This window comes from Thamnophis sirtalis, unplaced genomic scaffold (assembly GCF_051295495.1).
Source record: "Thamnophis sirtalis isolate CommonGarterSnake01/CBP01778 unplaced genomic scaffold, rThaSir2_p1.2 scaffold_6, whole genome shotgun sequence".
NCBI classification, from domain to species: Eukaryota; Metazoa; Chordata; class Lepidosauria; order Squamata; family Natricidae; genus Thamnophis; species Thamnophis sirtalis.
Genome location: NW_028261386.1, coordinates 16,871,822 through 16,884,800, shown reverse-complemented (window position 1 = coordinate 16,884,800; position 12,979 = coordinate 16,871,822). Strand labels below are relative to the sequence as shown.

Sequence of the window (12,979 nt, the reverse complement as noted above, 5' to 3'; positions counted from 1 at the left end):
ATATGTGGTTTCCTAAGTTTCCTTGAAATTAGCAGGTTTGGGATCAGTAAGAAAAACATTTATTTTTCTCCCAAGCTATTTTGGGTTGGGTATTTTGTGTGTATAGTGCGAGGGAATTCTCCTAAAGTTATTGTCATCAGCCAATGAGTTTGGTTGTGTCATTTAGAATGAAAAGTTCATCTGGAAGTCAACTTAAAATCCCGTTATTGGTAGGAAATGAATGACTGAAAGCAAAACAGTAACTGTTTTGCCAGAAACTGTTAGCCCAATAAGGCAAACCAGACTAAGAAATTAACGCTATATTTTATTGAACAGCTATAGTGACAGAATCTTTCAGGCCTGAACATGCTTCCCCTTCCCTCATTTTATGTGAACTAGGAAGGGGCCTGTCAGAGACATTTTCTCAGGTTGTTGTGTTGGTGTGGGCTCAAGCCCCGTTTATCTGACCGTTCCCTTGGTGGCAGCTCTTCAAGGCCATTCCATCTGCCCTGTGCAAGTAGTGAATGGACTCCATGAGATCTGCATGTCTGCTAAACTGCCTAGAGCAGTGGCCCCCAACCTTTTGGGCACCAGAGTCCAGTTCCATGGAGAGAGGTTTTTCCATGGACCAGAGGGGATATGGTTTCGCATGCTGCCTGCATCCCATAGATGGGCCTTTGTTTGTTTCTACATCCCGGTTTCTAGATTTCCTTTTCCTGGTCTGATACAGTCGTTCAGTGTGTCATCTCAGCATAATATGAACCATAATGTTATGTTAAACAATATGATATGTTTGGACAGTGCATTGTTCTATTCACAGCAGCTGTGTCTTCAGTATGTGAATCGTGGGCCATTTTCAATCACAATGGGTCAATCCAGGTGTTCCAGGAGTAATTCATACATTTCTGGAAGTGGTATTCTGTGGTATTCCTGACTCAAATTATTTTAAGACTTTTACTTCCTCTTCTGGACAATCCACTTCTGGGAAAACCTGAACCAGCCCTGGGAATACAGAGACAGGCTGTTTTCAATGAGGAACACAGTATTTTGCCTATCTCCAGTAGCTTGTTAACCCAAGAGTTAGATTTAACACAGTGAGGGCGAACCTTTTCGGCACCAAGAGCCCAAAGCGGAACATGTGTGCATGTGGGTGCATGCGCACGCACCGGAGAACCTGAAACCTGAAGACCAGTTGACTGGCGCACACATGGGGGTGCAAACTGATCTTTGCGGGGGCAAGAGCACTGGAAAACAGCCTGAAAAGGCCCGGAAACGGCCTGGGCTTTGGCCGTTCTCATGCCATTTTCCAGTGCTCCGGCGCCGGGAAAGACCAGCTGGGTGGTGCACATGTGCATGCTGGAAACCAGAAGAGCAGCTGGCAACAGTGCACATGCCCATAGAAAGGGCTCTGCCTGCCACCTCTGGCACACATGCCGTCACGGGTTTAGCATGTTGTGAAAACATAAAGTCCTTAACCTGAAATGCAATGTTTCTGAGAATCGGAAGAAATGTTAATTCTAACAATTCTAACAAAGAGCTGTTTGCTCAAGGACAGGTAGCAAAGAAATGTAGGTGATCAAGCAGGTGAAACAACATTGATAGATGTTAAGTCTTTTTACCATTCAGAATCCATTGCAAAGTATCCCTTTTGCCATTTTGGCTGTCCAAAAAAAGACTATCTCTCCTCTTCCAGTTTTTCCACCTGTTGCAAAATTGCCCAATGTATATGTATGCGTCATGCATACCTTTTTACTGGTAAACAAATGTCTAATCCTGGAAACAGACTGCTGCCCTCTAAGCAGTTTGTAAATACGGGGTTGACAAAAGTCAACATTGGCATGTTGCAACATGAAGGACAAAGAATGGCCAACTCTCTTTTGCATTCTTCAGGCAAGGAGTCCAAATGGCACATTGCAGCAAGAAATCAAAGATGAAAACAATTCCACAGTAGTCTTGATCACCAACAGAAGAACATGATTGTGTTAGCATTATGATAAAATATTGCAAAAATAAGGACACAATGACCATGTTCAAATAAGATGCCACCAGTCAATCTCCAAAGCAAACCTATACTTTAACTGAGGGTAAGCATTCTGCTACACCCCTTACTTCCTAACCATTTCCAGAAAGCAACTTATAAACCACATTCTAAAGAATTTATCCTCCATTACAAACAGCTTCCAAGCCTGATGAGTGATGGTGTGGTGTGGCTCATTGTCTAAGCCTTGTCTACTCTAACCCAAAACAATTTTTTTTTAAATGCCAGAAAAGCTTTTTAAGACTGACCTGAGAGTTGTCTGAGGTAGAACGGGATCTCTAGCAGCAAAGCCATGGTTTCTTTGATGCTCAGCAATTCCTTTTTGGTAAATCCATGAAAATAGCTACAATACTTAACTGGAAACTCCTCAGCATGGGAAGCATCAGTTAGGTGTCAAAACTGGAACTCCCATCTTTTTTTTACCATGAGCCTATGAATGCTTATCCCCCAATAAATTTGAAAATTCACAAACTCTACAGGATGCTTTAACTGCTGCAAGCGAACACACCAATTCAGTTATCTCTCCCTTTAATACCTGGCAGAAAAGTATCAGGATAGATCACTGTCAACGCCTGAAAGCTAAAGTGGGGGAGAACACAGAAACCATAAAACCAGAATATGGCTATAATCCCCTCTACCCTTCCATGAAATATAATTGTCATACATATATAATAATTCAATTCCTGAAAGATAAAATTCAGCAACCATAAACCTGGCACTACATTATTCTAGAAGCCCTGGAAGGACAGAAAAATGATGGAGCTGATTTCCTGCTATAACGTTCCAACAAATAAATTACTTTCCCCAAGACATTATATTGTAAATGGGTCTGAACAAAGGCAAATGCTTGAATACCAGTCATTTAAGAAAAATCCCCATGTGGCTGAAAACTATGCATGATTCCATACACATACAATCCACGCAGAAACCCATAAATCTAGTCTTAGAAGTAAGAAAAAAATATTCTGAACTCTTTCTGACACACGTTTTCTCATATATGTGTCTCCTGGAATGAAACAAACTGTTGTGCTCTTCCTGAACCTCCAGTTTAAGATATATACAGCCCAGACACAGGGTTATATCCATTATCCAAGTGTATATTTAGCACAACACCCATTGTTTCATGTGCTCTGGCCAAGATATGGTGACATGGTTGCTTGATAAGAGTATAAACTATCTGAGCTCAGTCCTCAAGAACAACCAAGTTCTGAGTGCCAGATCAGCTGTCTAGGCCCGTGATGGTGAATCTATAGTACATGTGCCACCTGTCCTCTCTGCGGGCTGTCGCCCCAGCTCAGCCCCCCCCTACATATCCACATGCACCTCTCACTGGCCAGCTGATTTTCAAGTCTCTGCTGCACATGCAGGAGACGCATGTGCATGTGGGGGTCAGGGGGCAGCGCAGGGGGAGAGTGGCACCTCCCCATGCCTCATTTTTGGTCCCAAGAGGCTTCAGAGAGGACTTCTAGGCCCAATACAGGGCACAAGGGGTTGCATGTGCATGGGTGGGGGACCGTGGGGGGGGGGTCACATGCGCATGCGTAGGGGGGAGAGAGGCATTCTCAGGGGGGGGGTCACACATGCATTGCATTATGGGTGTGGGCACGCAAGGACAAAAAGGTTAGCCATCACTGGTCTAGGCATCCCAGAAGACAGTTTACAAGCCACTGATATGACCAAAGCTTGGAAACGTAACTGTCTCAATCACCATTGCTGGGAACATCAGGGGATTACACATTCTGCCTATTGGCTTCAATGTGGGAAATCAAATGCTAGTCATGATGGATCTCATATCTGTTGAATCAGAATGTCTCTTTATATGTTATTGGGAACAATGATGAAATAAAATTCCAAATCTCTAAATAGAGACCTCGATTAACAAATAGCACCATCTTTCAAATATATCCCTTTGAGAAGAATTATCTCGGAACTGCATGTCCACTGAAAATTGTAGGAGAAGAGCAGGCAGAGTCTGGGGACAGAATCAAGAGAGGACTCAGCCTAGAATCATTATGTGTCCACAAACACTCCAAGTCCAGCTCCTTTTGAATCCTATTAACTCTTATCTACAATAGCACCGATTTAGTGTCAACCATTACTTGACTAGATTCTTATGTACAGGCTTGAGCAATAAATCTTCTATCTGATCCTGATGTTTCATGCCTGACAGAAATAATATCAATATGCGGGGGTGGGCTGCTCCGGATTCGGCCGGGTTTGGGCGATCCTCTAGCAAAGATTCTGTGCAGTTCGGCAAACCTCCAAATCCCACTCCTGGCTGGCCCCACCTGCCCTTCCCAGAAGTCTCCATGCAGCCTGTTTTGGATGCTAGGTAAGTGCAGGAGGCTCAGGGAGGGCGAAAAACCAGCTTCCCGGAGGCTCCAGAAATGGGTCCATTTCCAGCCTCCAGGGAGCCTCTGGAGCCCGGGGGAGAGTGAAAACGGCACCCCACCATGGTGCAGGAGGCTGACTAGGCCACGCCCACCATAATCACGCCCACCCAGCTACTGGCAGAGAACCCGTTGCTTAAATTTTTCAATCCCACTCCTGTCAATATGTTAGAAGACCTGGGAGATATTAGGTAAAGAAATAATCCTGTAGCAATTTAATGCACTCAAAGGAAATTGGGTATCCAAAGGGGAGCCTCAGATTCATGCCTCAATATGTTGTGATGGTGTGGAGTCCTTTCTGAGTGTACCATTCTCCCATATTTTTTTCTTTATACATTTGTCGCAATGAAACTATATACATGGAAAAAGAATAAAGGATTGCTATAATATAACGTCATGATCCTACAAAATGGCTACCTATGTAAGAAAGAAACTAGAAGCACCATAGAGAAATTACAATATCTAACAGGAAGGAGAGGTAGTAATTTGGAACACCCTTAGCTCCATATGTCTATGGAGATTCTCAGGCCTCCAGATCATAGTTGTCCCAAAGATGCTTTTCAAGAGGCAACTGGACTTTCCAGTTTTTTTCTTTGAAGACGTTTCGCTTCTCATCCAAAAAGCTTCTTCAGCTCTAACTGGATGGTGGGGAACGCTCCATACTGAAGAAGTATCAAGTGGAACAAACTTAGTAGGCAGACGGTACACGATTAGGCACCAATATTGGAGGCTCAGTTGTAGAGGAAAATTTACTTCTGAAAAGATCTTCTGGTTTGCATTCTCCGTGGCAGTTATTTCTGGATAATAAGAATGGACAATAATACGGAAGAGTCCAAGTTAAACTTGATAGCTGTAAGAAGAAGACCTGTTTCTATATGAAGATGCAACCATTTGCCAGTGGAGAATAATGCTTATCTTCTGTTTTCCTTTCTAGAATGCCTCTGACTGACTAGAAGGCACTAGAAACATCGCTTTAGTGTCTTAGGATCATTGCAGATCAAGAACCACTATGTCTCACCCACTTCCCAATAAATTAACACTCAACATTGATGGTGCAAATCTTGACTGATGGTTCCTCATATCAAACTGTTTGGCTTCCAGAGTGTTTGCATTTTTCTTCCAGAAAATACAATTTTAGCTCAGGTCTTGTGTATGGCTTTTGAGTTTTTTTGATAATCTCTTTGGGACCAGATTAAAAGCAAATTGGAACCCTGATGAACACAGAATGAATAGTTTAAGAGGTCTTGTGGCCTGCCAGCAGCCTGCGGAGCTGCCAGCAGAGTCGGACAGTGAGGAGGTTGAGGAGGAACATGGGCCAGTCCTGGAGTCTGGGGAAAGCTCCGATGAGGGCTCTGTGTCAGAGGTAGAGAGGGGGCCAGAGCCACATGCCAGTTATTACCTGCCTTCAGAGTCAGACATCAGTGAGGCAGATGAACAGCTGGAGCCTGTTCCCAGTGTGCACATGCGCAGAGTTGCCAGATGAAGGGAAGAACTAAAGAACAGAAATCGACTTGGCAGTAAGGTCACCGGTGGCCGGTGTATGGTCTCTCCCACAGGACATAAAAGAGGAGCGAAAGTGGAGTTTGCAAGAGACAATTAGTTCACTTAATTGGCTTGTGACTCTCCAAGACTCCTTGCCAAGTTTTGCAGATACCGGCCTGTCAGCTCTCCAAGCCAGATAAATTCTGTGACTGTAAATCCTCCCTTGAAAGATTTTGTTGGATGTGAATGAGCAGAATTCACAGCAAATTAATAAAAGGGGTTTTCATTGGGACAAGGAATTTGCTTCGTGCTCTTGGGAAGCCTCGGTTAGAACACGAAGTTCTCGCCTTCTGGAGATTTTACTGGAACAACGTGTGACAAATCCAGAGATAAACAGAAATATCAGGTCCCAGCTTGATTTAGATTGACATCCTGACAGCCCAGCCACCTCAGCTGAACAGCCCATTTTCCAGTTTCTACCACTTCTAACTTCTCTGGGTTGAATTTCCAAAATTGGTCATTTCGAAAGAAGTAGACAGAGCCATCCTGATGTGTGATGGCACCATTTGTGAGAGCTGGAACCCCTCCCCAGTCTTTCAAGCTTCGGGGATAATAAGGTTCCACTTGGAGGGTCTCCTCATTGACTACATAATATTTAGGTCCTTTGAAAAGCACCAGCTGATGGAGTGGCTGGAAGAACAAGGCAGTGTCAGGATGGCGCGGGAGATCACCCGTAAGGCTGCACTTTTGGGGAAAACCAACTTCTAGGGAAGATCCTTTGTAGCGCCAGCATCGGCCACCTGTAGAAAGCAACAAAGGAAAAGAAAGTTGTAGTCAGGATTCCAAGTAACATCCCCAATCACAGTTGTGACAAAGCCTGTCAATCATTAAATAGCAATAGAATTTAGACTTATACACCACTCCATAGTGTTTTACAGCACTCTCTGAGTGATTTACAATGTTATCATATTGCCCCCAACAATCTGAGTCCTCATTTTACCAATCTTGGAAGGATGGAAAGCTGAGTTAATCTTGAGTCGGTCAGGATCAAACTCTTGACAGTGGGCAGAGTTACAATGCTGTTACAATATTGCATTATAACCACTGTGCCACCAGGACTCCTAAATCATAAAACCATACCTGTAGTTGAAAATCACAGTCATTTAAGTTAAGAAAACATACATTCATTCTTGTATCATTGTACAGGCTGAGCATGCACCAGATGCCCTCTAAAATTATGTCATCCTATAGAACTCACAAGACATTATTTCCTTGTCATAGGACTGGACTGTGGAACAGCCTCAAGATCCAGATGGCCCTGATCCTATTTGCTTTTCAGAAGTCCACAAACACCAGGCTTTTTCCTCACCATTGGGCAAGAACATTGGTGGAGATCAATATTCCTACTGGTAGGTGAGTTATAGTATGATGAATATTCTTCATCTTATTCTGTTTTACATTGGTCTTATTAGTAGGATTTTTATGTATTTTTGTAACCTGTTATGCTTAGTATAGTGTGTGAATGAAGTCATTTGTTCTGTAACTAACCAGCTAAGTATAAATATTTCCTTCCTTCCTTCCTTCCTCCCTCCCTCCCTCCCTCCCTCCCTCCCTCCCTCCCTCTCCTTCCTTCCTTCCTTCCTTCCTTCCTTCCTCTCAATTCCACAAAGAGACTCTGCTGGGACCCAAAAAGACTCAAGAGCAAGTACACACCCTAAAGGACACAGCTCATTATTTATATAGCATGCCTGGTATATAACTTGCTTGGCGTGTTAGATTCCTTGTGGGATATACAGTATGTCAGGAGAATAAGCCAGAGCAGCAGCTGCAAAGTATCCAGGTAAAGGTAACCCTCAGTGGTGGGTTTCAATTTATTTTGCTACTGGCTTGCTCATGCGTGTGCGCTCGTGCAACGCTTCTGTGCATGCGCAGAAGCGTCCGGGCAGGTGGGCAGAGCCTCCCACCACTACCCACCTCTGGTTCCCCTCGCACATATGTACTAGTCGTTCCCAACTCTAGGGGGCTGTGCTCATCTCTGTTTCAAAGCCGAAGAGCCAGCGCTGTCCAAAGACATCTCCGTAGTCAGGTAGCTGGTATGACTAAACACCGAAGGCACATGGAACACTGCTACCTTCCTACCAAAGGTGGTTCCTATTTTTCTATTTGCATTTTTATATGATTTTGAACTGATAGGTTGGCAGAAGCTGGGACTAGTAACGGGAGCTCACTCTGTTACACAACGCTAGGGATTCGAACCGCCAAACTGCCAACTTTTCTGAGTGACAAGCTCAACCACTGAACCACCGTGTCCCTGTTAATAGTATCCAGATAGATGTATGTATGTTTATTCAATTTGTATGCCGCCCTATTCCTGAGGGACTCAATTCCTTCTCTTGTTTCCACAGAGATGTTCAGAATATCCAGAACTGCAAAACAGGATTCATGATTTCAAGTTTCTTTTACAGGGGCCGCTACCTGGATGTCACTCCCGTTGACTCTCAAGGTCTAAGCTGGGAGAGAGCCACGTCCAAGCAAGAGCCACTGCCATCTAAATCCTGCTGCGGAAACAAAGATCTCCTGCCTGCCCCTTGCTTTCTCCTTCTCTGAAGAGATAATACTTGAAAGGCATTCTATAGCTACTGTTTTTGCTGTTCCACAGCCCAGCACCAAAAACCCTAAATCAGTTCCAACTCTCTGGCATCTGCAATTACAGCAAGCAAGGCTGGCCCACTTTCATTGACTGTGCAATAAGGGCTAGTACATTGTTTACAGACTGAGGTTCCTAAGTATTTCATTGTATAATTTGATAAGAGAATTTTCCTGATTGCTTCCATTAAAGTGCAAGGAGTCCTGGTGGCTAGAATGCCACATTGCAGGCTAATTCTGCCCACAGCCTGTAGTTCAATCCTGCTGACTGCCAATTGCCAGCATTCCGGCAGTTCGAGTCTCAGCAGCTCAAGGTTGACTCAGCTTTCCATCTTTCCGAGCTTGGTAAAATGAGGATTCAGATTGTTGGGGGTAATAATATGCTGATATTGTAAACTCCCCATTGTAAAGCACTAAGGGGTTGTATATAAGTCTAAATGCTATTGCTGTTGCTATAATTGTCACAAGTAATAAAGCAATGACTTATGCTAATGGATGTACTCTGACGTGTGAGCCAGAGATGGCTTAAACCAGTAAAGAGAGTCCTGGCTTACTTCTATAACTGAGCCTGGAATTATGATTGTAATTCCATCAATTGTGGCAGTCATTAAGGGGGTCGCCATGTGACTGCGCCCGGCTTTCTTGCCTTTCTTGCAGCAGTCGTTAAGCAAATGCCACAATTGTTAAACAAACCTGTTCTACCCAGTGGGCATTTTTATTTTTGCAGGAAACCAGAAGTACAAGTTGGTTTTCGGCCAAAAGAGCTCCAAATCACAATCACATGAAAATGGGTCATTGCAAACAGCAATGCGGGCCAGTTGCCAAGCACCCAAAATGTGATTAAATGACCATGAGGGGAGGCCGCTGTCAGAACTTTGAAACTGGGTCATAACTCGCTCTGGGGAGGTCCATCACAATTTTGAAGTGTCACTAAGCGACGGCTCATAAATTGAGCACTACCTGCAGGGATGGGATTGAAATTTTTTAGCAATCAGTTCTCTGGTTGCTGGGTGGGCGTGGCCATGGGGGTGTGGCCTAGTCGGCTTCCTGCACCATAGCAGGAGAGGGGACGTTTTCACCTTCCCCAGGCTCCAGAGGCTTTTCTCGAGCCTCCAGAAGGGTGAAAATGGCCCCCTGAGGCTCTGAAGACCCTCCAGAAGCCAGAAACAGACCCATTTTCGGACTTCCGGTAGGCCCATTTTTCGCCCTCCTAGAGCCTCTGTGCAGGCCCTTCGCTTACCTGGCATGATGAAGGCCACGTGGAGACTCCTGGGAGGGTCAGGGTAAGAGAGGCAGAGCCAGCCCGTCCTTGTAGCTATTGGCTTGGCAAACCAGATTAAAATTAACATCCGGTTCACCCAAACCAGTCCGAACCAGCTGAATCTCACCCCTGACTACCTGTAACATGAGCGTTCTCACCTTCCTAAATGCACCTGGCTAGTCAAGAGATTACACAGAAAGCTGGATTGAGAGAGAGAGGCCTGGCTGGACTCTTCACAAGTTCCTAATATCTCTTCCAACTTAATTTTTTTTTAAGTGCAAGGGGATTGTTACCTTTATTGAAATGAGCTGCAAGGGGCTGCCCTTCATGATTGAGTGATAGCTGTGGCAAGGCCCATATTCTACATGTGGGTAAATCTTGATATTAATGCAGCAATTTTCTCTGTAGGCAACAATGGAATAGTGTTCCAACAATATAATTATTCCTGGCAGCATTTCAACCCTGAAAAATGGGTCATCACAGCTAAGCTGAGAACTAATTTAAATCGGAGACAGAATTAAAGTAGAATAGGCAAGCATGTTTTTCACAGAGAACCAGCAGATGGCACCAATGCTTATGTGGTGTTTTTTTTTCTAACTGGAGAATAAAAGCAGGTCACAGGGAGGAAGACCTATAAAAAAGTTTCTGCCTGTTTGTTGTTGCTGTTGCATTTTTTTATTTCTTTATAATATAAAATACAAAAATATAGAAACAAATAGTAGGAAAAATAGGCAAAGAAAAAGGGGAAGGGAAGACTGCAGAAAAGAAGGGAAAAAGAAAGAAAAGGCATTGACTTCTGACTCCCTTTGGTGCAATATAATAAGATACTAACATCCAACTTCAACTTTTTACTTTTATGTAGCCATTTCTATAACAACAGATCTATCTAATCGGTAAAACCAAAAATCAAAGTTTCGGTTTTTTCCACCTCAAGCACAAAGTCCAGAAGCGGGTTCCAAGTAGAAACAAAAGTACTTATGGTGGGTTGTAGTGTGGGGTTGTTTTTTTTGGGGGGGGGGGTTGGTCAAAGCAGTCAATTTAGCCATTTCTGCTAACCCCATCAACTTTTGCAGGCAGTTTCTCCATTGATAGAGAATGGCTGTATCTCAGCAATTCTGAGGACAATTTGAAAAGGCGTGCTCTAATTTTTACAGCCAAATTGTAAATGGAAAGGTGGAGGGTAAAAGATTATATTTTATCTATAGCTTCTGGGCAACGATGCAGCCGAAATAAGATCTAATTTGTTATCCACAATCAAATGAAACTACCTTTAAAAAAGTAGAATTTCCTGTCCTTCTCGGAGAAGGCTGTAGCATCAATGGCAGAAGGAAGACCTGGCCATTTGGCTTGGAGGAGGTATGGACCAGCAGCGGATTCACCTTTGGATACCATCCAGTAATACTTGCCTTTAAAGATGTACAGATTATCTTCCATATCTATATAAAATAAAATGTAAATGCCTTGAATATTTTAATCAAACATAATAATTATTGATCTATTGATCAGAGGTGGTATTCAGACGGTTCTCTCCACTTTGGGCGAACCGGCAGCACCAACATAATGCGTGAGCACTGTGCATGCACAGGTGGTGTGCATGCGCAAATGCACCCATGCAGATGCGCATGTGTGACTGTGCAAGCACTCACATTTGCAAACCGCTAGCGAAGGTAAGTAAATCCCACTGCTGCTGTTGATCGATACACATGTGTATTGATTAGAATTCTGCTATAGTTTATTATTATTTTATTTAAATGTACAACTTGCCATATCTCCCTAGAATAGCATTCAAGGTAAGTAACAATAACATAATAATAAAGACACAACAAAATTATAATTATAATGAAATCAAGATTATAGCAAAACCAACATTCAAAATCAACATTGAACCATAGCTGAAGAAATTCAGGTTTATATTCCCTTCCCCCCAGCTGACTAGATAATAGGAGGTTTTCAATTTAACCCCTCCCCTCAGAAGCTCAACTGCGAGCTTCTGAGAGAGAAGAAAGATAAAACCAAATGTTTGAATAAATAAAATCCATTAAAACTTCACTAAAGAACTATTGTTCCATAATAACCATGTTAGTGTTCAATAGTACAGTGTTAAGAGCATAGCAGCCTTTTCACCTGGAAAAACTATAAAACGGCTCAGGAGAAGTGTAAAAATCACGTATGCTTTTACTGGGCTTCTATGTTGTCCATTGATGTGGATTCTGAGAGGCTGATAGCACATAAAAATTCTAACTGCATCTAATATGTAAAATGCTTCTACTAACTTGCTGTGATAGAATTGCTCACAGGGGCTGGGTAAGCCTCCATATCTCCAAATTTTCCCTAAGGGCTCAAATTTTTATAAAGCCCTTTAGAAAACCAGAAAGGTGGAAGAGGGGGTCAGATAACTAGGAATAAGCAGTCCCATACTTGGGCTTCATCACTGAAAAGCCCCTACCTCCCCAGAGTCCCTGTAAGTGGCATTCTGCATTACTATTGCTATTAATCTTCTCATCGTTCCTATCACCCACCTCCTCCCACTTATAACTACAGGACTGTAACTTTGTTGCTTGTATTCTTACGATTTATATTGATATTGTTTCCTGATTGCTTATTTGTACCCTATGACTATCATTAAGTGTTGTACTTTATGATTCATGACGAATGTATCTTTTCTTTTATGTACACTGAGAACATATGCACCAAAGACAAATTCCTTGTGTGTCCAATCACACTTGGCCAATGAAGAATTGAATGCTATGCTACACTACGCTACTCTACTCTACTCTACTCTATTCTTCAAAGAAGGAAGACTTTGTAAGTTTTCTGTCTGGATCTCATGATCAGATTCAGTCTGCAAAAGGCAGAGCCATAAGTCCCAAGTTATACAGACTCTGGCTTTAGATAACTTACAACTTGAATTGCACCTGAAAGTTGACTGGTAACTAACACAGCTCCTAAAACAGTGGTGTTACATGGACAAATTTCAATGTCCCCATAACTACTTGGGCAATTGCATGCTGTACCAGCTGAAACATCAAAATAGCCTTCAAGGATAGGCCCTTGTAGAGCTAATTACAGTAGTCCAGCTGCAAGATAATGAGAGCATATGTGACTGTGCCCAAGTAGCCCTTGACTTATGACCAGTCACTTAGCAGCTGATTGAAGTTACAATGGACCCAGTTACAATGTATT

At 43.1% G+C, this 12,979-nt stretch overlaps 1 protein-coding gene across 1 annotated transcript in view; it reads right to left on the bottom strand.

Annotated features, from left to right (window-relative positions):
* MMP28 (matrix metallopeptidase 28) overlaps positions 1-12,979 on the bottom strand; it is a 36,361-nt gene continuing 23,382 nt past the window's right edge. The window contains exons 7-8 of the mRNA XM_014058922.2: positions 11,065-11,232; positions 1-6,689 (exon numbers count right to left, since the gene is read on the bottom strand). Of these exons, the coding sequence (XP_013914397.2) occupies positions 6,292-6,689; positions 11,065-11,232 (566 nt within the window). The 3' untranslated portion in view covers positions 1-6,291. The remainder of the gene's footprint in view (positions 6,690-11,064; positions 11,233-12,979) is intronic.